At 45.9% G+C, this 27,494-nt stretch overlaps 1 protein-coding gene across 1 annotated transcript in view; it reads right to left on the reverse strand.

Moving 5' to 3' along the window:
• The window catches only part of HFM1 (helicase for meiosis 1), a 2,166,952-nt gene that overhangs the window by 1,152,990 nt on the left and 986,468 nt on the right, over positions 1–27,494 (reverse strand). Inside the window, exon 14 of the mRNA XM_069233212.1 lies at positions 503–583. Coding sequence (XP_069089313.1) covers positions 503–583 — 81 coding nt within the window. The remainder of the gene's footprint in view (positions 1–502; positions 584–27,494) is intronic.

Below are 27,494 nucleotides of genomic sequence, written 5' to 3' on the forward strand. Positions count from 1 at the left end.
TTCTATGCTCAAAATAAGTTCATCTTCTGGAGCTTTCATTAAGGTTGTCATTCCCAACATCACTGTCGTGAGAAATGGGTGTGGCTGTTTTATTTAACATAATAAGTTTATTATGACACAAAAAGCATATTCATAGTGAGATATGGAAATCATAAAGATGCCAACTTAGTTAAGCGGAATATTCTCAAAACAAAAGAAAGAGTAAAAGGGATGAATTACTTCAGCCCACATTTTCAAGGCATTTAAGTACCCTTTCCTCTATAAGCCACACCCCCATTTTCTATCACTGATGTCGGACAGAATCAGCACTTCTTGACAGATCTTTCTGTCCTCTCCTATTTACAAAGCAGAAAACTGTAAATTAGCTAAATCAAAAGGTAAGCTAAGATGTACGCATAACTATACAAGGGGTATTTAAATATATCAGTTCAAAAGAAACACCAAACTCTACGAAAATGAGTTTTTTACCTGAACAACCACTGCGAAAATGAGTTTTTTTTACCTGTCGACTTGAAGTTTATTTCTTCATCCATTGTGATTAACCCCACAGAAGAAAGATCGTTCAAATTCTGTAAACATAGCTCTGCAATTGTATCGAAAAAAATTATGCAAGTTTAATATTTACGATTACAAAGTAAACAAGCAACATAAATATGCGGCACGAACGTTATATTTATGAACTACTTACCAATAATGCTGCTTTTTTTTTTTTTTTTACCTTACATGTATAAAAGGAAGGGTTAACATTTGTGGAGTGGTATCTGAGACTGGCCGTATTACCTCTTCCCCTGTCTTCCTCGTCAAAGTGCTTAAATGTTGAGTTTTTACCATCACACAGATATGATGCACCTGCTCTCTCGCTTTCTCTCACTTTCTTTTGTCCTTTTGTTAGGCGGGTCAACAGGTCTCAGTATCTGGCCATCCTTATTCATTCTGTTCAAGTGGGTACTCACTGAGGACGCTTCCTGTTTTGTTTCCCGTTGGGCTTCAAACTGATTTTTTCTACCTATAAACGTAGGAGGCTGGACTGGTTTGTAGTGGGTACCTTGGGTACTTACACCTTATACCAGGCACAGTTATCCCTTATTGGTGAAGTAGTAGTGTTCTAGCAGCTAAGGCTGATAGAGGCAGCTATAGCAGTGCAGCTTAGGCTGAACTAGGAGACATGCAAAGCTCATGCAATACCACTTATAGGTTCACATACTTATGCACAAGTAAAGAAATAAAGGTATTTATTTGGGTGACACAGTACCAAAAATATCTTAGAGACAATACTCCTTCTGGAGGTAAGTATTATACACAATATATACACTAGGCACCAAAATTAGACAAGTAAATAGTCATAGAACAATGCAAACAATAGGAAATGCTATAGAATGCAATGGGAGAAAATAGGTCTAGGGGCAACAGAAACCATATACTAAGAAAGTGGAATGCAAATCACAAATTCTCCCCTAGATAAGTGTAGTGTGTGCAGAATCGCTGGGAGAGTAAGAATACAGTGAAGGTAAGTACATTACCCCACCCCAGAGCCCAGAAAAGCAGGAGTAAAGTACTGCACGTTTCCTTAGGACACATTACACCTCGTGACTGGGATTATGCACTAACCAACCAAGTCTGCAAACAACAACTGCTGGATTCCCGGACCTGAAAACCTGCAATGGAAGGGGACCAAGTCCAGAAGGCGAAAGAAGGTCCGGGAAGGACAGGATCCCCTGCCAACCCGGAAGAGGGTGCAAAAGAAGAGTTCATGGTTAGTCAAAGCCTGCAGGAATGCACCCTAAGGAGATGCTAGTGGGTTCCTGCATGATGCAAAAGATGTTCCACGGCGTGAAGATGGTTGCAGGCATGATTTCGTGTTGGAAGTTGCCAACAATCCTTGGTTACGACAAAAGTGCATTTTGCATCAAAATGGCGCTGGCTGGACCCAGGAGGGACCTGGAGGCCTCAACTCTGTGTGAGGAGGAAGAGGGGGCTCTAAGCACTTTAAAGAGCCCTCAGAATGCCAGGCAGCACCTACGGGAGTCCCAAGACATAGGGACAAAGGAGGTGCAAAACATGGGGGGGGTCCAGTGTGCCAATTGAAATTGGTAAATGAAGTCACTAGCGTATATAGACAAATTTAGAAGCAAAGAGAGCATAAGCACTGAGGTTCTGATTAGCAGAGCCTCAGTGACACAGTTAAGCACTATGCAGACATACATATTAGGCAATAAACTATGAGCACTGGGGCCCTGACCAGCAGGATCCCAGTGAGACAGGCAAAAACATACTGACATACAGGTAAAAATAGGGTTAACATGCAAAGGAAGATGGTACTTTCCTACACAACCCATCCCCCAAACGAGGGACAATAAGGCTAACTTTGCCCAGATGAGTCATCATTGTCTAAGTGGAAATATCTGGAGAGTCCATCTGCATTGAAGTGGGTACTCCCAGGTCTATCTTCCACTGTATAGTCCATCCCCTGTAGGGAAATGGACCACCTTAACAATTAAGGGTTTTCACCTTTCATTTGTTTAAGCCATAATAGAGGTTTGTCAGGTCTGTCTGAACAATGAATTGAGTCCCAAACAAGTAGGGTCTCAGCTTCATCATTACCCAGACCACAGTAAAGGCCTCCCTCTCTATGGCAGACCAATGCTTTTCTCTAGGGGTCAACCTCCTGCTAATGAAAGCAACAGGTTGATCCTGGCCCTCTGAGTTTAGTTGTGATAGTAGAGCCCCTAACCCTAATTGAGAAGCATCTGTTTGGACAATGAATTTTTTGGAGTAGTTTGGGCTCTTTAAGACAGGTGCAGAGCACATTGCTGCTTAAGCTCCTCAAAAGCTTTCTGACAGCTAGCTGTCCACCATCCTTTTTTAGGCATTTTCTTACTGGTGAGGTAATTGAGGGGTGCTGCAATGGAGCCATAGTTCTTATTGAACATCCTGTAATTCCCAGTGGGACCTAAGAAGGCTCTGACCTGGGTCTGAATTGTAAAGGGAGACAGCCCATAATGGTCTGAATCTTCCCCTGAAGTGGTGCAATCTGTTCCCCACCTACCAGATGGTGCAGATGAACCACTTTCCCCTGCCCTATCGGGCACTTTGAAGCCTTGATAGTTAGGCCTGCCTTTTGCAGGGCCTCCAAAACTTTCCAGAGGTGGACCAGGTGATCATCCCAGGTTGAGCTAAACACAGCAATATTGTCTAAATATGTTGTACTAGAAGCTTCCAAACCTTGGAGGACTGTATTCACCAGCCTCTGAAAAGTGGCAGGTGCATCTTTCAAACCAAAGGGCATCACTGTGAAGTGATAATGCCCTTCTATGGTAGAAAATTGAGTTTTTGCTTTAGCATATTCTGACAACTTGATCTGCCAATACCCTGCAGTGAAGTCAAACGTGCTTCGATACTTGACAGATGCCAGTGTATCTATTAGCTAATCTGCCCTGGGTATAGGGTGAGCATCAGTTTTTGTTACTGTATTGAGACCCCTATAGTCCACACAAAACCGCATTTCTCTCTTTCCTTCTTTGCTATGTGGTTTGAGAACAAGCACCACTGGGCTGGCCCAGAAGCTATCAGAAGGCTCAATAACTCTAATGTCTAACATTTTCCGAACTTCAGCTTTTATGCAATCTCTGACATGGTCAGGTTGCCTGTAAATTTTACTTTTGACAGGTAAACTGTCTCCAGTGTCAATTGTATGTTCACACCAGGTAGTTGTACCAGGTGTGAGGGAGAAGAGTTCAGAAAACTGATCAGGGAGATTTTTACAGTCTTCCTTCTGCTCAGCAGTAAGGCAGTCTGCCAGAACTACTCCCTCCACTAAACCATCAGTTTCAGTGGTGGAGAAGAGATCAGGGAGAGGGTCAATCTCTTCTTCCTGCCCCTCATCTGTAGCCATGAGCAGGGTTATGGCAGCCCTGTCATAGTAAGGCTTTAGGCGATTTACATGAAGTACCCTAAGGGGGCTTCTTGCAGTGCCCAGGTCCACTAAGTAGGTGACCTCACCTTTCTTCTCTACAATTGGATGGGGTCCACTCCATTTGTCCTGGAGTGCTGTTGGTGCCAAAGGCTCCAATACCCACACCTTCTGCCCTGGGTGGGACTCTGTCAGGACAGCCTTCTGGTCAAACCATTGCTTTTGGAGCTCTTGGCTGGCCTGAAGGGTTTTGCTGGCCTTTTTCATGTACTTAGCCGTTCTACTTCCGAGGCCAAGCACATAGTCCACTATGCCTTGTTTCAGAGCTTTTAAAGGTTGTTCCCAACCCTCCTTAACAAGAGCAAGGGGACCCCTAACAGGGTGACTAAATAGGAGTTCAAAGGGGCTGTAGCCCACTCATTTTTGGGGTACCTCCCTGTAAGCGAAAAGGAGGCATGGTAATAGGATATCCCATCTCCTTCTGAGTTTTTCAGAGAGTCCCATAATCATACCTTTGAGAGATTTATCAAACCTCTCAACCAGTCCATTAGTCGGTGGATGATAAGGGGTGATGAACTTGTATGTAACACCACACTCCTTCCACATTGCTTTTAGGTATGCCGACATGAAGTTATTACCTCTGTCTGACACCAGTTCCTTAGGGAAACCCACCCTGGAAAAGATTCCCAGGAGGGCCTTTGCCACTTAAGGAACTGTAGTGGTCCTTAAGAGGATAGCTTCTGGGTACCTTGTGGCATGGTCCACCACCCCAAGGATAAATCTATTGCCAGAAGCTGTTGGAGGGTCAAGGGGGCCAACAATATCAACCCCTACTCTTTCAAAGGACACCCCAACCACTGGTAGTGACATTAAGGGGGCCTTTGGGGTGCCACCAGACTGGCCACTGCCTTGGCAGGTGACACAGGAGCGACAAAACTCCTTTGTGTCTTCTGACATATGGGGCCAATGAAAATGTGGAACAAGTCTGTCCCATGTTTTACTCTGGCCTAAATGCCCAGCTAAAGGGATATCATGAGCTAGAGTTAGGAGGAATTCCCTGTACTGAAGGGGGATGACCAGCCTCCTAGTTGCACCAGGTTTAGGGTCCCTTGCTTCAGTATAAAGGAGATTACTCTCCCAATAAACTCTGTGTGTCAGTGACATCACCATGTTGCTGTTTGACAGCTTGATGTCTGAGGCCCTCCAATGTGGGCCAGGTTTGCTGTGCCACACTCAGCTCTTCCCTGGCAGGCCCTCTGCACCCAAAAGCTCAGCTGTGTTAGCTTCCAGCTCCTATGGTGTAGGTTCTGCACAGGGAGAGAATTCCTCTTCCTCAAAAGGGGAATCGTCTGTGGAAGGAGGGATAGTGGACAAGGGTTTGCACTTCTTACACCTAGTTTTTGGGAGCACTTGGTTCATTGTTCCAGGATCCAAGTTTCCCTGTCCTCTTTGCTTCTTGGCCTGAGCCCTGGTAAGAGTAAAGATGTGCAGTGGAATGCCCAGCATCGCTGCATGGACCTCCAACTACACTTCATTAGGCCCTAAACTATGAGCACTGGGGTCCTGACCAGCAGGATCCCAGTGAGACAGGCAAAAACATACTGTCATACAGGTAAAAATGGGGGTAACATGCCAAGGAAGATGGTACTTTCCTTCAATAAACACTATATTCACATTTTAAATGTATTTCTATTTGTTTTTCTTATAATCACTGCAGTCTCTTTGGTTGTGCAGGAACCAGAGCAGAGACCTTTGTGGTACAGCTGGTCTACACGTGCCTGTCTGTTGTCTTGGCTTGTGATCATTTTCCCTCTTACCTGGCTGTTCCTTCATATCAGCTGTTAAGGTGAGAGTGATGCTAAGAGAGACTGTTATTGTGGGCGAGTGCTTGGGGTGTGCTCTCATTCTGCGCAGAGCGCAGCGCTGCTACAGCAGTTGTGGGGCTTCTTTAAAAAATATGGGCTTATTTTTATACATTTTTGTGCCACATTAGCGTCTTTGATGCAAACGCTGTGCAAACTTATAAAATACAATTATATTTTGTAAGTTTGTGCTGTTTTTGCATCAAACAATGATGCAAATGCAGCGCAAAAAAACTATAAATATGGGCCATGTAATTTAGTTTAGACGCCCACTTTGCCTGACTTCAACATAGTGACCATTGTACAATACACAAGATTTGTTGCTGGGTTACACATTATGCAGAAGCACTCCCCTGTTGCTTGAGGTATTCCCCTCCTGTAACAGAGGATGGAAAGGATACTGCAAAATAGCACCGTCGGGATGTCCCAAAGTCCATGGGGACATGGCACATTCCAGCATCCTGCAAGCCATACAGAAGAGGTTGTACTAAGGGCAAGAGAGGGAGTTTCCACATCCCCTGAAGCAGAGGGAAGCCAAGTGAGGTTTGAGATTTTAATGAGGAGGGCCTGGAGCAGAGGACTCACTATGTCCATGGTTCAGAACCTACTGAATTGCTCCAGCCTATCCACACTAATCTGGATTTCCCTGAGTTTTCTTTGGAGGAAACAATATAGACGCTTTCCTTCTTTATTTGAGAAAGGAGTCTGACTCTGTGCCTCTTCATAATGCCGTTCAGAAAGACTTCAATAGGAAGTGGAAGAGACCGAACGGTCTGCTTTTCCACAGTTTTTAAATAGAAGCTATCTCTTGACCAGCGTTTAGGTGGAACTTCCATGTATTGTGAAAGTTGGTTTATTAATGGAGGGATTGGCATCACAGGTACATTTATTTATGAGACAGCCTCCCCTACATACTCTGTATATAAGAAGGTAGAGTCAGCTGTTAAAAGGGCTTCCTTTACGGCTTATATTCCTATAAGGGCGAATTATGTTTACAATCTCTGTATATCAATGCCCCCTGTCAATTTACTTATGCAAAAAAAAGCTCTAAGTGTCATTCAGACTCTTTTTGACTTAGGGTTATGCTGACAAGGGGTGTCAGCCTTCAACATCTTTCTTTAATCGTTGGGTCTATAAAACTATTTACCAAGCATATCAGTGTTCAACTCCCTAGGAGAGATGGGGAATATTCCATTAGAGGAATCGCTGCCTTGTGGGCTGCATTTCATGGGTTTCCCTTAAAGATATTTGTAATGCTGCTACATAGCCATTCCCCAAAACGTACATTCTGCATTAAGGACCCCAGATGGGAGATACTTTATCAGATTTTTTTGGTTGTAATTAAATAAAGACTGTTCATAGGGAGAATTCAGATTTTGGATATAATAAAAGTTCAATGGGTTAATTGGGTATCATGTTCTCTTGCTTGTCTCTTGGAGGTCAACTAAGCTTGGGTACATCTTCACAATGTAAGGATTGGGATGAGGAAGGCAGGATAATAGGCAATGCTCACAATACTCTCTCTGAGAGACAGCTACCCACCTCTCCAAATCTGCTCCCCTCTCTCTTCACCTCTTCCATTAGTAACCTCTTCATCCCAGAGGGAGGCACTCATTAGACCCATTTCTCCCTCTCAATCAGCCTGATTAACAACCACTTTGTCCTCTTCTGTAAGCGATTCTGTTACATGTAACTACATAAACTTAGGGCCTGATTACAAGTGTGGTGGTCCTCAGACCTCCACACTCTTGGTGGCTATTGGACTGATGCAGTTGTGGCTGTCCGACTGACACATTACGAGGTTGTCGGGCAGCCCTGTCAACCTACCGCCGTCTCCGCCAGTGTTGGAAAGTACCATCTTTCTTGGCATGTTACCCCCAATTTCTACCTGTTTGTCAGTATGTTTTGCCTGTCTCACTTGGATCATGCTGGTCAGGACCCCAGTGCTCATACTTTGTGGCCTAATGTGTTGTCAGTAGTGCTTAACTGTGTCACTGAAGTTCTGCTAACCAGAACTTCAGTGCTTATGCTCTCTCTGCTTCCAAATGAGTCACTATAGTTTAGTTACTTCATTTACCAATCCAAATTGGCACGCTGGACCCCCCCTTATAAGTCCCTAGTATATGGTACCTTGGTACCCAGGGCATTGGGGTTCCAGGAGATCCTTATGGGCTGCATCATTTCTTTTGCCACCCATAAGGTGCACACACTATTTCACAGCCATTTTCACTGCACTTAAGTAACTTAAAAGTCACCTGTATATCTAACCTTCATTTACTGAAGGCTAGGTGCAAAGTTTCTAAGTGTGAGGGCACCCTTGCACTAGCAAAGGTGCACCCACGATGTCCAGGGTCAAATCCCCGGGCTTCGTGAGTGCGGGGACACCATCACACGTGTGCACTACATATAGGTCAATACCTATATGTAGCTTCACAATGTTAACTCCGAATATGGCCATGTAAGGTGTCTAAGATCATGGAATTGTCCCCTAATTTCAAATCTGGTATCTGGACCAATCCCATGCACCCTGGGGGCTCCACCATGGATCCCCAGTACTGCCAAACCAGCTCTCCAAGGCTTGCACTGCAGCTACAGCTGCTGCCACCTCACAGGCAGGGTTTTGCCGTCCTGGGGTCTGAACAGCTCAGTCCCAGAAAGGCAGAACAAAGCATTTCCTTTGGGAGGAGGGTGTTACACCCTCTCCCTTTAGAAATAGGTGTTACAGGCTTGGGAGGGGTAGCCTCTCAGAGCCTCTGGAAATGCTCTGAAGGCACAGATGGTGCCCTCCTTGCATATGCCTGTCTACACCAGTTCAGGGACCCCCAGTCCCTGCTCTGGTGCGAAACTGGACAAAGGAAAAGGGAGTGACCACTCCTCTGTCCATCATCACCCAAGGGGTGGTACCCAGAGCTCTTCCAGTGTATGGCGTTAGTCATCTTGTTTTCCAAGGTATGGTGACACTCTGGAGATCTCTGAGTGGCCATTGCCAGCAGGTGACGTCAGAGACCCCTCCTGATAGGTGCATACCTGGTTAGGTAGCCAATCCCCTTCTCAGGGCTATTTAGGGTCTCTCCTGTGGGTTCCTCTTCAGATTTAGCTTGCAAATTTCCACCAGGAATCCTCTGCAAATCCTGCTTCATCCTATGACTGTCGGATCAACCGGAGACTGCTCCAGGAACTGCTGTAACAGCAACAAAGTATCCAGAAAGGCTACTGTGACCCTACAACTTCAGCTCCAGCCATCAACTGCAACAGTTTCCAAGGTGTGCATGCTCTGGGGACTCCCTGTCTTCACCCTGCACCAGAAGGACCGAAGAAATATCCTGTGGAGTAACGGAGTCACTTTCCTGCTCCAGCAGGCAAATTCTAAGACGACGACCAGTTCTCTAGGACTCCTCTCCTGGCGATGAGTGTGCTCCCTGGAACACAGGTGGTAGACCCCTTCGACACAGACTGTCCTAAGGTCCAGCTGTCCAAATTTGGAGGAGGTAAGAGCTTGCCTTCCCCGTTTGCGACAGTATCCCTGTGCCCTGCGTCATCTTCACCTCCTGAGGCCTCTGTGCATTATTTGCAAGAATCCTTCTTGCACAGCCTGGCCCTGGTCCCAGCACTCTATCCTGCGACATGGGACCTTCTTTTGTAGTGCTGCAGCAACCGCAATTTGCACCTTCTTTGTCCATGCCCCATGGGTGCTGCCTGGTCATCTGTGGGTTCCCTCCAGTGTTGGGAACCCCCTCTGCCTTCTCAGTCTGAGTTGAGGCCGCCAGGTCCCACCTGGGTCCAGGTAGCGCCATTTTGACGCAATCCGCGACATTGCTTGAACCAAGGCTTGTTGGGCGAATCCAGCGCTGCAACTCACCTGCATCCAACATCTCCACGTGGGACATCCTTTGCGTCATGCAGGAACCCGCAGCCGTCTTCTTTTGTGCTCTTCTGCAGACTTCATCCAACCGGAAAATCCTCTTGTGCACCATCTTCTAGGTTGGTAGGGGCTTCTGTCCTTCCTGGAATTTTCTGAGACTTCTGGACTTGTTCTCCTCTCTTTACAGGTCTTCAGGTCCAGGAATCCACCATTTGTTGTTTGCAGTCTTGCTTGGTTCTTGTAATAACTCCAATCACGACTTGTAGTGTGTCCTGAGGAAACTTGTAGTACTTTACTCCTACTTTCCTGGGCTCTGGGTGGAATATTTTACTTACATTTGTGGTTTTCTTACACTCCCAGCACCCCTCTACACACTACACTTGCCTAGGGGGAATTTGTGATTTGCATTCCACTTTCTTAGTATATGGTTTGTGTTGTCCCTAGGCCTATTTCTTCATATTGCATTCTATGATATGTTCTACTGTTTGCACTATTCTGTGAATATTTACTTACCAGATTTTGGTCTCCAGTGTATATATTGTGTATAATACTTACCTCCAGAAGGAGTATTGCCTAAAAGATGTTTTTGGCCTTGTGTCACTAAAATAAAGTACCTTTATTTTTGGTGACACTGAGCATTGTCTGTTATTGTGTATAAGTACTGTGTAACTATAGTGGCATTGCAGGAGCTTTGCATGTCTCCTAGTTCAGCCTACGCTGCTCTGCATATCTACCTCTATCAGCCTTAGCTGCCAGAACACTACTACATTTCACTAATAAGGGATAACTGGACCTGGTATAAGTTGTAAGTGCCAAAGATACCCACAACAAGCCAGGCCAGCCTCCTACAGCCGGGATTTTCAATCCTGACGGGCTGACATTGGTTGAGGTTGGATTCAGCCAGGGCAGTGCTACAGGATTATGACCTGGTTCACCGCTAGCGTTTCATGGCAGTTTTACCACCATGAAAAGGCTTGTGGAGAACAGGTGCAGGGGGCCACCACTCATTCACTTGTCATGGGCAGTGCAGGGGTCCTCCTGCCCAGCACCCTCACAATGCTTACATTCTGCTGTGCAGAGAGTGAGCATTGCGAGGGTGCTGGTGCTCCCTGTGGGCGGCAGCATTGCTGTCAGTTAGATTATGTAGGAGGCTGGCCTGGCTTGTAGTGGGTACCAGAGGTTGTTGCGTGGGCTCTCATTATCCTAAATGAGACAACTGGATTTCTAGGCAGCAGGATCGATAACGGTGTGGGAGACTGAGTCTGACCCACTTGTAACGAACTCTGTCACCCTAAATCTGGTTTTTGCTCCGGCTAACTAGCAGTGCCTCATTTCTCCCAGGGGAAGAAATGATTAGGCAGCCGAGCGCATGACATCTTTGGAACTTCTCAGGGAAGTCGTGGTCACTCAGATCCAAACCAACTCTCTCATTTACAATATGGTCTCATATACAAATGACAAAGACAGTATAAGTTTTATAGAATGTTTTAATAAAACGACTGTATTTTAGATAATAAGGCGTGAGCCGCAATAACCAGAACAATACAACATAGTAGGATTGAAATAGTCACCAGGAGAGTAAAACATAAGAACAAAGCTATCATATTGCCTAACAGTTTCTACGCTCCCTCTGCTTGTTCTATTTAGAGCACAGCATGTTAAGCTTCAGCTTGCCTTTCTGAATCACTGGGGAGACAAAAGCCCTCATACCTGAGCAAAGGCCTGTGATCTGGTTCAGCATCTGCAACAAGGCAGTCAGCGTCTAGCTGTGGGTCTCTGGTCGGAATCTCCCTCTTGCATGTATTGGGACAAGTAAGTGATTTTATAACTAACATGTCATCGTGATCACAAAATGTCCCTACGCAGGAATGCCAAATCTAAACTCCTACCACGTCTATCGGCAATGTACCAGACTGTATCCTTGACTGAAGCACAGAGTGAATATGTTATGAAGAACTCCAGTGCTGAAGTAGGCAAAACAGTGTGATATGAATAAAAAACAACACCGTAGAACTGGCTATTTGAAAAATAACAGTACGAAGCCTAATAAAAAGCATTTAGAGCAAAGTGCACAGAGGCTCTAAGCTGTCAGCAAATGAATAAAATACATTCAGGGCAAAGTGCACAAAGGCCTAAAGCCTGAAGCTAATGCGCAAAGTATACGTAAAACTAACCACACTACACCCTCCCCTTGTCGGTAGCAAGTGGTTCCAATAATATAAAAGCATGCCCCAAATATAAACAAGATATACTTCGACAAGGTAAGAAGACAACAAAGTCATAAATTTAGGAAACATGTGACGATAAAGCCAAATTCAATATAGTGTCAATTTTGCTGAAGAAAAAAATCCAATTGTCAGACAGAAGCAATAGAACGTAGGAGCTCCTCCACTTCGATATATGTTAATATCGGAAGATCCGCGCCACAAAGTACCATGGAGCAGGTGTGTTCCAAAGCCCCAAAACCATTCAGGGCGGCACCCCGTGCAGGGCCTATGAAAGAGACAATACCATCTTCCTCCAGGAAGGGAATCTCATAAACCGCCTCACGAAGCAAACGCAACCGTAGTGCACAAGTCTGGGAATGAGCCCTAATCAGGAACATCAACAGATCAGGATCGACCACCGGAGGGCGCTGCAGTGAGAGACAGAAAGCCAGTGCATGTTCAAACGAGCACCAAAGGCACCGAAACACGGGTTGCACACAATCCAAAACCGGTCTGAATGACAGAGACCAGTCACACTCCAAATGGCCCAGGAGTGTAGCTCCAAAATGCTGCATCATGCGTTCACGACACAGCTGCGCTGACGGGAGCAGCAATATAGGATCTCGTTGTGGCGGGACAGCCATTGCGAAAAAATAGCAACAATAGCAAGACTCCAGCCAACAAAGCTAAAGTAATCGGGAAACCCCCCAAAATGCTTCCGAAAATAGAGTGTATAGCCGAAGGTATCAAACCGAATATGGAAGAGAAGGTGTGAGCGAAACCAACACCAACGGCTTTGAAAAAATGAGCAATACCAGCAGTGCTGAATGCATTAAATATACGTCCCACAAGTTCACCGAAGTGACTTGGAAAGTTAGTATTCAAAAGGGACTGTATCTCCGCCGATGACCTTGCCACCTGAAGTATGTAGGTCTCGCTAGCAGATGTAAGGGCCACATGCTTTTGAAACAATAAAGCTTTCAGCCGACTCAACTTGTCGAAATCAACCTTGGAAGTAGCAATATGAGGCCAGATGTCCGCTACCTCCCTAATTTGAGTGGGGGGAAACAACACATTCCCGCAGCACGTAACGGCCTTGTTGACAACGACAACGTAAACTATTCCGGCACGCATGCCACAGCAGTGTTCGCTGTTAAGAACAATGTAACTGCCGTTAGAAAGCACCTGGAAAGTGTTTTTAATAACTGGGACTGGAACACCCTTCAAATAACAAGCTAAGTTAGCAATCGAAGCGTTACACGCTCCGTGCAAGGACAGCTGTTTACAAACCATGGAATGGCTGACAGAAGCTTCGCATTCGCTACCGCTAAGAAAAACCTCCCTCAAACCATTAACACATCTGTATTGAAAGGGAAGCTCCCACACCTCGTGTATGTAACTGTCTCCCAATAGTTCATATCTACCCACCGGAATGTGCTTCAAACAAGAAGTAAATTGCAGAGTGGAGATAGGCAAATTAATAACCCCATGAATCAACCACTCAGCTGACGGAATCTCAGCCACCGTGAAAGGCAGTTTCTCCAATTTCTCAATATTCAACATAACATATGTTGCTTCCTTGTTAGCCATCAACTGTTGTTGACGAGTCAAATTAAAGGAGATAAAGATCTCTCTGGCACGAATGTGCTGCCATGGAACGCGACCCGCCTTCAAGGTTTGAAGAGTCCAACCCAGCTGCATGATGGACCATGTCTGACTCTGCCCATGATATAAAGAAGACATGTCCGATTTAATAATGTCAATAGCAGAGGAAACAATGCTGTCAATCGTGTAAACACGGTCAGAAAGGGTATGCATGCCATTATCAACAACAGACAAAGTCTGCAGCAGATTTTCCTGATCAATCTGCCTCAACCGGGCTGCAGCCTCCTGTTGTGAAAGTTTCCAAATCTCATTATAAACTTCGTATAAAAACCTTTTCTTCCGTGTTACCTTGGGACCTGACAAAAAATCTTGTAAATCAGTACCATTAGATTGTAACTTGAGATGTGACTTAACTGCATCCAGCGTGGATGACTTCAACCATTGTTGACAAAGCTTCCCCACGCTGTACGTAGTTATAATATCAGCATGTTCTGGTGAAATGTAACGAGGGTCTGCCCTACTAGTCCTGAACCCCCCTGAAGAGGTGACAAAACGTTGATGACACTGATTAGTGTCTACGGGCCATAATAACCACCCGCTCGGATGTAACGATGAAGTGTTAAGCGTACCATTCTGGACCCAATGCGTAAATTCACTAAAAGTAGCATTCACATAGTGCTGCCAGTTGTTTAATCTGGAAGAGACAGGTATACTAGGCAAATTCAACTCTCTAATTGTCGCGAAGCCCAAACAGCTAGTCTGTTGTACCGTGTCATTGAGGAAAATCATCTGCACAGGGATAAGACATGCTCTAAATAATGTATGCCTGCCTTGCATCTGCCAATGTTTCGTACCCCAAACACTTTTCAAGTCAACAGTCTTTAACCAGTATTCATACCCCTCGACCGAAAGTTTAGATACAAACAAATTTGAGTACAGTAATTTAGTGTCGGTCAATAAAATTTGCTTATTAGAATACGGTGCAACTTTAAAATAGTAAGACTTAGCATTCCGCTGATCATGCCCAGAAAAATATGCGAATTTATCATAATACGTTTTCGAACTCCCTTGTGGAGGAGTCGAGCAATGTTCCCATTGCACATAATTAAATATGGACTTAGGGCTACTAGCTTTATGAATAAAGTGGTGTCCATAATAGTTGTAGCAAAACATGTCACCATGATTATCTTTAAATTGGTAAGCATCTTCATCGTCATAGACAGTATAAGATTGCAAATCCGTTAGCATAGAATATACTGTCTTCACATCCCAATCATCAGAAACAATGCCTGGTATAACAATATAATTCATTGATAACTTGAGGACATACGGTATTTGAATCAATTCAGTGGGACCATATATATCAAACATTACTTTATCCCACACAATCTCATCCGGAATCGGTATTGCAGAAATGTTCACATTGGACAAGTCTCTTCGAACCATATGAGACGAAAAATGTGGTCTCAACACAGTCTCCACGTGCTCAATGTCCGATCGATCAGGAAGAAAATGACCATGTATTACTAGAAAAAAAGTAACCACAAATTCCACCCCTAAAAAAAGAGTCATTACAGCCATAAAAAGCCACAAATAGTTCCAAGGAAAAACAAAATATGTGCGTTTAAGCCAACTCAGCAGCTTACGTGGACCTCGAACAGAAGACATCGAGGACGAGGAGCTGGACACTGCTTCATCAGCGTCGTTGAAGCAGCCAGAGGTAGTTCTTGCAAAAGGTGCAATTGTGAACAAAGAAGCAGATGGAGGCTCTCTCCTAGGCACGCTATAAACCACATGTTCAGAAACATCAGTAGAACGTACAGCAACTTGATCAAAAGATTCCATATTAATCGTTGTCTGTGGAACAATCGCAAGATCATCTTCCACCCTCCCCAAGCTTGGAGAGGAAAGAGTGTCGGTGTAAATCACCTGCAGCGGGACTTCTTCCCCAGTAGTGAGAGGGATGCCGGAACTACTGGGTGTCCCTCTTGGTCTGCTGTGCAGAATCGGCCACATGTTGTAACTTGTCATTATCAATGGAAACAAAGCGATTTCCTTTGGCCCCTTGCAGCGGCGGTAAAATCACAGTTCTCGTGCCGCTCACCCCTAACACAGGGACAGGTGCTCGATAAGAAGGACCAAATTCTTTCTTTACTGCGACCTTTTCACGCACTAGGTCCCCAATCCTGGGTATCCAACCAGTAGGTGTTACTGGCTCATCTTTAATTCCTGAGGAGGCAGCACTTGCAGAAGAGTTATCTTCACGGAATTGTTGTAAATCCTGCAAAACAGTGACACGATCATTTATGTCAAAGGGCGCCTCCACACCAGGACCATCTAGATCAGGAACATACATTCGTGTTCCAAACAGGCACTCATATGAAGTACGACCCCCCAGTGACCGTCTAGGCAAGTTATTAAGTGCTCTCTGTACTCCATATAGATGGGCTAGCCAACTACGACCCGTACCTATAACTCTGGCCGTTAAGGATTGCTTTAAATCACGATTTAAACGCTCCACAACAGAATTTCCCTCGGGATGAAATGGAGACGAGAATTGGAGTTGGACCCCCAACGAAGCCATGGTGTCCCTGAATGCCTTAGAGGCGAAAGCAGGGCCCTGGTCCGAATGAAAAGCCGCAACTGCAAATGTATCGACAAAGATGCGCAAATCTTTAATAACAGTTCGAGCGTCAGCCGAGCGTTGTGGCCATACCCACACAAATCTGGAGCACGAATCTACAGCAACCAATATATATTTGTATGCACTATCTGGTGTCAGCGGACCACAATGATCCAAGTACACACACTGTAAAGGTTTGTTTGAAATCAGAAGGGGCGTCTGCTGCGGGCGTCTACCCGACAAAGCTTTAATTTGTTGACAGACGTCACAACAAAGGACATACTGCTTTGTCTCACTATAGAGACCAGGCCACCAGTAACGAGCCTGTAAAAGTGAAATCGTGGCCGCCACACCAGCATGTGCAGATGCCACCCCCTCATGTGCTGCAGAAATTAATCGAGGTCTCTCAATTCTATTGGGTAGTTCACGTACACCAATGCCTGGAATATTAACAACAGCATTTAGCGCACTACTCAAGCAGTAACCATATTTAGAAGGAAATCCTTTAGGAAACGGCGTGCCATCAGCCGTAGCTGTTATGGCAGCTGAAATCTCTGTGTCTGGTTTGGAACTCGAACGAGTCACTGTGGCCACAGTAGCGACAGCCACTGCCGAATTTGCGGCTTCATCAGCCAAAGTATTCCCAGCAACGTGTATTCCAACGCGCTGTATGCACAACATGGACCTTAGGAAGCGTTTCTTTCAGATCCGCAACCTTACCCCACAACAATTTATGTTTAATGGTGTTTCCTTTAGAATCTCTGAACCCATTCAACTTCCAATAGTGCAGATATTCATTGAAAGACTGAACACAGTAGTAGGAGTCACAGACCAGCAAGGTCAAGATCGCCAGATCCGCATGCTCCAACGCTAACAATAGAGCTTTGAGCTCAGCCAGCTGCGCCGTGCAATCTCCCAAGGTTTTAGTATAAGTATGTTGGGGGCAGAACACTTCCCCCTCCATAGTGCCGCGGACCACCGCACATGCAGCAGAATACTGTTGTTTAGTCCCAACCGCTGGTTGCGCAGAGCCATCGGTATACATGACCACCTGATATTGGTCAATAGGCAATGTTCCAGCAGGAACTGGGTACTCTATTTCATATTGAAGAAATTCTTGAGTCTGCAGTTTAGGGTCAAATATATAATCTACATCAGTGGCTGTTAAAGACGTAGCCCATTGTATCCATCGCGGGTGTAAAGCTTTCGAATTAGGAACACTCGCTTTTGTAACAGCCTCTAAAGCCGGAATCGGGGAAACGACAATGATGCGTTGGCCCTGGGCAAGCGGTCTTTCTTTAATCACAGCCATCTGTACTGCAGTGAGTATTTTCTCAGTCTGTGCAAATCGTTGTTCTGCAGCAGAATACAAGTGGGACTTGTATGCAATTGGGACTGTCTCACCCTCATTAAAGGTGACATTCGTAAACCCAACAGCCCCAGGTATCACCCTGATGACTAAATGTGTCTTATTGTCCTGTGTGTGTAAGTGTTTAACTGCTAAGAGATCAGTCTGTAACTCTCGCAGTATGTGTGTATGCTCAATCGTCCAAAATTTACTCAAAAAATTTGTGCGAATCAGTTCGTATAAGGGTTTTACACGTGTAGCATAATCAGGAATGTAAGTTCTGCCAAAATTCAGAAACCCCAACAATGACTGGAGCTTCCGAACCGTATTAGGAGGCTGCAATAAAGCACATTTCTCCAAAAAATGTGGCGCTAGGCTCTTGCCCTCACTCGATAACTCATATCCCAGGAAAATGACGCTGAGGAAGGCAATCTTTGATTTCTTAAAATTAAACTTATAGCCAATATTAGCAAATCCCACAACAATGCGCGATACGCGCCTTAGATGTTGCAGAATCTCATCGTCTGTCAAATATATGTCATCAACATATGATAACGCTTCAGGGTCCAACTCGTGCAGCATTTCAGTCACACGAGCCGAAAAGAGTCCTGGGCTAATTTAATACCCCTGAGGCAAACGACAAAAAAAATTCTGAGAGCCAAACGCACTGAAACTGGTATAGTCCCGACTTTCGGGCGCTATATTTTGGCAGAAAAATCCATTTGAGATATCCAACGTTGTCTTGTATTTTTTACGCACTATATTGTTCATAAGCGCAGCGCTATGTGAATTCTGTATTGCATATGTGCGTGTGTGACTATTCAAATGTCTGTAATCCACCACTATCCTATATGAATGGTCTGGTTTAGCAACCGGAAATAAGGGATTATTCATTGGCGAGACACAGGGCTCAATTACACCCTGGTACTCCAATTGTGTAAGAATATTCCGAGCCGATGCCCTTGCCTCAAATTTAATAGGATACTGCGGCTGTGGCTGAGGTGTGCCCTTTATTGGAATTACATGATAAGGTGATTGTCTATCCCACCCCACGTTATTCCTATATAGGGCGGGAGCCTGTGCTAGAGCCCATGTTTTACCATAGGAATCCGCTAGCTCTCTCGGAACAAGTGGTGAGAAGGAAGGTAATATAACATCCTCCCCAACCGGACAGTTGCGAACAAAGTCAGGTGGCCAATCCTGTTTGGCCAACAGAACATCATATGATTTTACCACATGGTCCCAAAAGATGGCGTGTACAATCCGGTCAATGTCCCCTTCTAATCGTAGAGTCACCTAAAATACTCTATCAGGATCAGAGACTCGCATATCCGCCGTTTCGACTTGTATGAAGTCATCAGTTGCTTTCACCTCCAGATGCTCTAGAAGACTCCGGCGAACTATTGTGACCTCTGCTGCGCTGTCTAACAGTGCTAATGCCCATGTCTTGTTCGTCAAGAGAACTCTCTTCTTGAGCGGCATGTCTTACTGAGCCCCATGTTGGGCGCTATGTCGCGTGGACTCTCATTATCCTAAATGAGACAACTGGATTTCTAGGCAGCAGGATCGATAACGGTGTGGGGGACTGAGTCTGACCCACTTGTAACGAACTCTGTCACCCTAAATCCGGTTTTTGCTCCGGCTAACTAGCAGTGCCTCATTTCTCCCGCGGGGAAGAAATGATTAGGCAGCCGAGCGCATGACATCTTTGGAACTTCTCAGGGAAGTCGTGGTCACTCAGATCCAAACCAACTCTCTCATTTACAATATGGTCTCATATACAAATGACAAAGACAGTATAAGTTTTATATAATTTTTAATAAAACGACTGTATTTTAGATAATAAGGCGTGAGACGCAATAACCAGAACAATACAACATAGTAGGATTGAAATAGTCACCAGGAGAGTAAAACATAAGAACAAAGCTATCATATTGCCTAACAGTTTCTACTCTCCCTCTGCTTGTTCTATTTAGAGCACAGCATGTTAAGCTTCTAGCTTGCCTTTCTGAATCACTGGGGAGACATAAGCCCTCATACCTGAGCAAAGGCCTGTGATCTGGTTCAGCATCTGCAACGAGGCAGTCAGCGTCTAGCTGTGGGTCTCTGGTCGGAATCTCCCTCTTGCATGTATTGGGAAAAGGAAGTGATTTTATAACTAACATGTCATCGTGATCACAAAATGTCCCTACGCAGGAATGCCAAATCTAAACTCCTACCACGTCTATCGGCAATGTACCAGACTGTATCCTTGACTGAAGCACAGAGTGAATATGTTATGAAGAACTCCAGTGCTGAAGTAGGCAAAACAGTGTGATATGAATAAAAAACAACACAGTAGAACTGGCTATTTGAAAAATAACAGTACGAAGCCTAATAAAAAGCATTTAGAGCAAAGTGCACAGAGGCTCTAAGCTGTCAGCAAATGAATAAAATACATTCAGGGCAAAGTGCACAAAGGCCTAAAGCCTGAAGCTAATGTGCAAAGTATACGTAAAACTAACCACACTACAAGGTACTTACACCTTGTGCCAGGTCCAGTTATCCCTTATTAGTGTAGAAGAGGTGTTTCTAGCAGTTTAGGCTGATAGAAGGTAGCTATAGCAAAGCACCTTAGGCTGAACTAGGAGACATGTAAAGCTCCTACTATACCACTGGTGTCATATGCACAACATCATAAGAAAACACAATACACAGAAGTACTAAAAATAAAGGTACTTTATTTTTATGACAATATGCCAAAAGTATCTCAGTGAGTACCCTCAGTATGAGGATAAGATATATACACAAGATATATGTAGACAAACCAACATTATGCAGGTAATAGCAAGAAAAGTAATGCAAGCAGTGTAAAGTTACAGTAGATTGCAATAGGAGCACATAGGTACAGGGGCAACACAAACCATATACTCTAAAAGTGGAATGCGAACCACGAATGGACCCCAAACCTATGTGAGCTTGTAGAGGGTCGCTGGGACTGTAAGAAAACAGTGAGGGTTAGAAAAATAGCCCACCCCAAGACCCTGAAAGGTAGGTGTAAAGTGCACCTAATAACCCCAGAGAGCACAGAAGTCGTGATAGGGGGATTCTGCAGGAAGAACAAACACCAGCAATGCAACAACAGTGGATTTCCAGACCTGAGTACCTGTAAGTCAAGGGGACCAAGTCCAATAGTCGCGACAGTGCCGAGAGTGGGCAGGAGCCCAGGAAATGCCAGCTGAGGGTGCAAGGAAGCTGCCACCTGTTGGAAGAAGCTTGGAGTTCTGCAAGAAAGAAGAAAGCTAGGAACTTCTCCTTTGGAGGATGGATGTCGCACGTCGCGATGAAGCTTGCAGACGTGTTTCCACGCAGAAAGACCGCAAACAAGCCTTGCTAGCTGCAAGGGTTGCAGTAGAGGTTTTTGGGTGCTGCTGTGGCCCAGGAGGGACCAGAATGTCACCTCTTGAAGGAGGAGACAGAGGGGGCACCCAGCAACGTAGGGCGCCCTCAAGAAAGCAGGCAGCACCCGCAGAAGTACCTGTACAGGCACTTGGAAGAAGAGTGAACTGGAGTCCACCCAAAGTCACAAAAGGGATTCCCACGACGCCGGAGGACAACTCAGAAGGTTGTGCACTGCAGGTTAGAGTGTCGGGGACCCAGGCTTGGCTATGTACGAAGGAAATCCTGGAAGAGTGCACAGGAGCCGGAGCAGCTGTAAATCACGCGGTACCCAGCAATGCAGTCTACAGTGGTGGGCGGCAAGGACTTACCTCCACCAAACTTGGACTGAAGAATCACTGGACTGTGGGAGTCACTTGGACAGAGTTGCTGAGTTCCAGGGACCCCGCTCGTTGTGCTGAGAGGGGATCCAGAGGACCAGTGATGCAGTCTTTTGGTGCCTGCGGTTGCAGGGGGAAGATTCTGTCGACCCACTGGAGATTACTTCAGAGATCCTGGTGCAGAGAGGAGGCAGGCTACCCCCAGAGCATGCACCACCTGGAAACAGTCGAGAAAGCCAGCAGGATGAAGCGATACAAGGTTGCTAGTAGTCGTCTCGCTACTTTGTTGCGGTTTTGCAGGCGTCCGGAGCAGTGGTCGATCCTTTGGCAGAAGGTGAAGAGGGAGATACAGAGGAACTCTGGTGAGCTCTTACATTCGTTATCTGGTGAGATCCCCAAAGCTGAGACCCTAAGTAGCCAGAAAAGGAGGTTTGGCTACCTAGGAAGGAGGCTTGGCTACCAAGAGAGGTAAGAGCCTATCAGAAGGAGCCTCTGACGTCACCTGCTGGCACTGGCCACTCAGAGCAGTCCAGTGTGCCATAAACACCTCTGTTTCCAAGATGGCAGAGGTCTGGGACACACTGGAGGAGCTCTGGGCACCTCCCCTGGGAGGTGCAGGTCAAGGGAGTGGTCACTCCCCTTTCCTTTGTCCAGTTTCGCGCCAGAGCAGGGCTGGGGGATCCCTGAACCGGTGTAGACTGGCTTATGCAGAGATGGGCACCATCTGTGCCCATCAAAGCATTTCCAGAGGCTGGGGGAGGCTACTCCTCCCCAGCCCTCACACCTATTCCCAAAGGGAGAGGGTGTTACACCCTCTCTCAGAGGAAGTCCTTTGTTCTGCCTTCCTGGGCCAGGGCTGCCTGGACCCCAGGAGGGCAGAAACCTGTCTGAGGGGTTGGCAGCAGCAGCAGCTGCAGTGGAGACCCCGGAAAGGCAGTTTGGCAGTACCCGGGTTCAGTGCTAGAGACCCGGGGGATCATGATATTGTCCCCCCAATGCCAGAATGGCATTGGGGTGACAATTCCATGATCCTAGACATGTTACATGGCCATGTTCGGAGTTACCATTGTGATGCTGTACATAGGTACCTAAGTACAGTGCACGCGTGTAATGGTGTCCCCGCACTCACAAAGTCCGGGGAATTTGCCCTGAACGATGTGGGGGCACCTTGGCTAGTGCCAGGGTGCCCACACACTAAGTAACTTTGCACCCAACCTTCACCAGGTGAAGGTTAGACATATAGGTGACTTATAAGTTACTTAAGTGCAGTGGTAAATGGCTGTGAAATTACGTGGACGTTATTTCACGCAGGCTGAAGTGGCAGGCCTGTGTAAGAATTGTCAGAGCTCCCCATGGGTGGCAAAAGAAATGCTGCAGCCCATAGGGATCTCCTGGAACCCCAATACCCTGGGTACCTCAGTACCATATACTAGGGAATTATATGGGTGTACCAGTATGCCAATGGGAATTGGTAAATTTAGTCACTAACCTGTTAGTGACAAATCTGAAAGTAGAGAGAGCATAACCACTGAGGTTCTGGTTAGCAGAGCCTCAGTGAGACAGTTAGGCATCACACAGGGAACACATATAGGCCACAAACCTATGAGCACTGGGGTCCTGGCTAGCAGGGTCCCAGTGACACATAACAAACATACTCACAACATAGGGTTTTCACTATGAGCACTAGGCCCTGGCTAGCAGGATCCCAGTGAGACAGTGAAAACACCCTGACATATACTCACAAACAGGCCAAAAGTCACACAACCCCCCCCCAAACGAAGGACAATAAGGCTAACCTTGGCCAGTTGAGTCTTTATTGTCTAAGTGGTGATACGTGGAGAGTAGCTCTGCAATAGACTGGTAACTCCCTTTATCATCCACTATATGGTTGCTTCCCTGTGGGGATGTAAACCACCCTGTTTGAAGCTTTTTAGCTAGCCAAAAATGTGAAGATATATTCTCAGAGTTCCTATCAGCAAGTTTTAGTTTAGAATAGTGGGGATTGTCCACTGGACCTATTTCAAGTGATGAGAATGCCAGGCAGGGATGCTGTCTCAGTAAAGCCATGGCTGGGCAAAAACCTTGTCCATATGGCATAGGGATGCTGTTTCTCTTTAATTGGAGCAGGGCAGGGATGCTGTCCTATGAGCTCCACACTAGGGCAGGGCTGTTGTCCTGAGTGTTGTGAGGCAGTGCAGGGTTTCTGCACTAACGTTTCTCTGGGAGGGTTGGAGGGATGCTCCATGTTAACTAAAATGGTGCCCTTTTTTCACCAATATTAGTTATCCCACAGAGAGGTGCTTCCACCTCAGGGATACAGCTGTGCCATCTGATGATTCCCTTGGTACAGGTGCCACCCCAGGAGAGGTTTCTCCCACCACAGGAATGGTATCCTGAATGGCAGGGTGGGTAGGGGATACTGTGATACCCTTTTTACCTGTTGTTGGAGAAGGATCCTGAGTTTTCAAGCCTTTTTCTCACCTTTGCTTTTTCATTTCAGTTGAAATGAGAGGAAGCAATTCCTCAGGGATACCCAGCATGGCTGCATGGGTATAGAACTCTACCTCAGCCCAACCTGAGGTCTCTAGGTCATTACATAAGAGACAGTCTACAGGTAAGCTAGGTGACACTACCACCTGCTTAGGGCCAGTAACTCCACCCCAACTATGCTGAACTATAGCTAAGGGAAGAAACTTAGTGGAGTTATGGACATCAAAAATCTTGTACTGTTGTCCAATGATGTGTTGTTCAGGAGGCACTAGGGTTTCAGTCACCAAAGTGATACTGGCACCTGTGTCCCTGTAGGCCTGGGCCTCAGCACCATTTATTAAAACTGTCTGCCTGCACTTATCCATTGTAAGGGGACAAGCAGCCAGTGTGGCAAGGCCAATGCCACTAGGTGTGACAGAAACTGTCTTGGGACTGACTACCCCAGTTTCTATGATTGACCCAAAAGTTAAACCAACTACACCCTTACTTTGACTGTTGCTAGCAGTCCCACCACTATTACCACGACTGCTAGGGGCTCTAGAGTTTGATGTATTAGTGGTGGTTGGCTCAGGATTTTTTTTACCTGGACAGGACTTATCCCCTTGCCAATGGCCTTTATTTTTACACACATAGCACCAAGGCTTTTTAATGTGTGTATGTTGTGAAGAAGAGGAAGAATTTGATTTATCCCCACCCCCTGAAGAGTGTTTAGGATTTGAAGAAGGATCTTTGGTTTTACCCTTATCCCCATGCTTATCCTGAGATTTCTCACCATCTTTCTTCTTGCCATCCTTGTCACCCCCGGTATGAACCTTTCTGTTCACTCTTGTTCTGACCGATTTGTCTGCCTTCTTTCCCAATTCTTGGGGAGAGGTCAGATCTGAGTCCACTAGATATTGGTGTAACAAGTCAGACACACAGTTATTCAGAATATGCTCTCTGAGAATACGATTATACAGGCTTTCATAGTCAGAAACCTTACTGCCATGTAACCACCCCTCCAAGGCCTTCTTCGAACAGTCAACAAAGTCTATCCAGTCTTGTGAGGACTCTTTTCTGGTGTCTCTGAACTTAATCCTGTATTGTTCAGTGGTTAAGCCAAATCCATCCAAGAGTGCATCCTTCAAAACTGCAAAATTGTTAGCATCACTTTCTCTAACAGTAAGGAGCCTATCCCTACCCTTTCCAGTGAAAGATAGCCACAATATAGCAGCCCACTGCCTTTGAGGGACCCCCTGTACCATACAGGCCCTCTCAAGTGCAGCAAACCACTTGTTGATGTCATCCCCCTCCTTGTAAGGGGAGACTATCTTGTGCAGATTCCTGGAATCATGCTCTCTAACAGGATGACTATCAGGAATACTGTTGCTGCCACCATGGGGTCCTAACCCCAATCTCTGTCTCTCCTTCTCCAGGTCTAGGGATTCCCTATCTAAGGCCAGCTGTTGCTGTTTAAGCTTCAGCCTGGTCTCTTCAACCCTCAACCTTTTGAGTTCCCTTTCTAACATGTTGTCTTCAGGGTGGGTGGGTTAGGAATGCTTGGACACAGAAGATAAATTGGAAACAACAGAGGGGGATCTGTCCCTAACTGACTGAACCCTAATAACGTGGCCTCCAGGAATAAAGACTCCCCTACTATGATGGGAACCTCCATTACTACCAGCATTACTAGGTGGCCTGCTAGGGGACAGATTTGGAAAAGGACCCTCCCCACCTCCCTCAAGGAGATCCCCTGAGTCAGAATGGGAGCCTTCTATTAACCTCTCATTTGAAGTGCCTCCTAGGGACTCATCATTCACGATAAGCATGTTATATAGAAACTCTTTTGTGGGGTTCTTTCCTATCACTAAACCTCTATCTAAGCAGAGACTCCTTAGGCTCTTGTAATTCAAATTGTCATAAGTAGTATTGGCCATTTTAAGAGCAGACTCTACATCAGACATGATAGAAGAAGGTTTAGAGACAGTGAGAAGAAAGAAAAAGTTTCAGAACTTTTTAAAGAACAGAGAAAAAAACTTTTTCTAACCTTTAGAAACGTTTAGAAGTTTAGAGAAACTTTTCAGAACTTTGTAAAAAGTTTGAGAGAAGAAAAGCAAAACTTTTTTGTTAGGTGTACATTCACTGAACTTGTTTTGTATATTATTCTCTTATGAAAAGTACACAATGACAAAGTGGTAAGTAGTTACAAGTACTTATCCCACCACTGCCACCAATGTAGGAGGCTGGCCTGGCTTGTAGTGAGTACCAGAGGTACTTACACCTTGTGCCAGGTCCAGTTATCCCTTATTAGTGTAGAAGAGGTGTTTCTAGCAGCTTAGGCTGATAGAAGGTAGCTATGGCAAAGCAGCTTAGGCTGAACTAGGAGACATGTAAAGCTCCTACTATACCACTGGTGTCATATGCACAATATCATAAGAAAACACAATTCACAGTACTAAAATAAAGGTACTTTATTTTTATGACAATATGCCAAAAGTATCTCAGTGAGTACCCTCAGTATGAGGATAAGATATATACACAAGATATATGTATACAAACCAAAATTATGCAGGTAATAGCAAGAAAAGTAATGCAAGCAGTGTAAATTTACAGTAGATTGCAATAGGAGCACATAGGTACAGGGGCAACACAAACCATATACTCCAAAAGTGGAATGCGAACCACGAATGGACCGCAAACCTATGTGAACTTGTAGAGGGTCACTGGGACTGTAAGAAAACAGTGAGGGTTAGAAAAATAGCCCACCCCAAGACCATGAAGGGCAGGTGTAAAGTGCACCTACTACCTCCAGAGAGTACAGAAGTCGTGATAGGGGGATTCTGCATGAAGAACAAACACCAGCAATGCAACAACAGTGGATTTCCGGACCTGAGAACCTGTAAGACAAGGGGACCAAGTCCAATAGTCGCGACAGTGTCGAGAGTGGGCAGGAGCCCAGGAAATGCCAGCTGAGGGTGCAAGGAAGCTGCCACCTGTTGGAAGAAGCTTGGAGTTCTGCAAGAAAGAAGAGAGCTAGGAACTTCTCCTTTGGAGGATGGATGTCCCACGTCACGATGAAGCTTGCAGAGGTGTTCCCACACAGAAAGATCACAAACAAGCCTTGCTAGCTGCAAGGGTCATGGTAGAGGTTTTTGGGTACTGCTGTGGCCCAGGAGAGACCAGGATGTCGCCACTTGGAGGAGGAGACAGAGGGGGTGCCCAGTAACGTAGGGAGCCCTCACAGAAGCAGGCAGCACCCGCAGAAGTACCTGAACAGGCACTTGGAAGAAGAGTGAACCGGAGTCCACCCGAAGTCACAAAAGGGAGTCCCATGACGCCGGAGGACAACTCAGAAGGTTGTGCACTGCAGGTTAGAGTGTCGGGGACCCAGGATTGGCTGTGCATGAAGGAAATCCTGGAAGAGTGCGCAGGAGCCGGAGCAGCTACAAATCATGCGGTACCCAGCAATGCAGTATAGCGTGGGGAAGCAAGGACTTATTTCCACCAAACTTGGACTGAAGAGTCACTGGACTGTGGGAGTCCCTTGGACAGAGTTGCTGAGTTCCAGAGACCCCACTTGTCGTGCTGAGAGGGGACCCAGAGGACCAGTGATGCAGTCTTTTGGTGCCTGCAGCTGCAGGGGGAAGGTTCTGTCGACCCACGGGAGATTTCTTCAGAGCTCCTGGTGCAGAGAGGAGGCAGGCTACCCCCAGAGCATGCACCACCTGGAAACAGTCGAGAAAGCCGGCAGAATGAAGCGATACAAGGTTGCTAGTAGTCGTCTCGCTACTTTGTTGCGGTTTTGTAGGCGTCCTGAGCAGTCAGCAGTCGATCCTTTGGCAGAAGGTGA

This window comes from Pleurodeles waltl, chromosome 4_2, assembly GCF_031143425.1.
Source record: "Pleurodeles waltl isolate 20211129_DDA chromosome 4_2, aPleWal1.hap1.20221129, whole genome shotgun sequence".
In the NCBI taxonomy this organism is placed as follows: Eukaryota; Metazoa; Chordata; class Amphibia; order Caudata; family Salamandridae; genus Pleurodeles; species Pleurodeles waltl.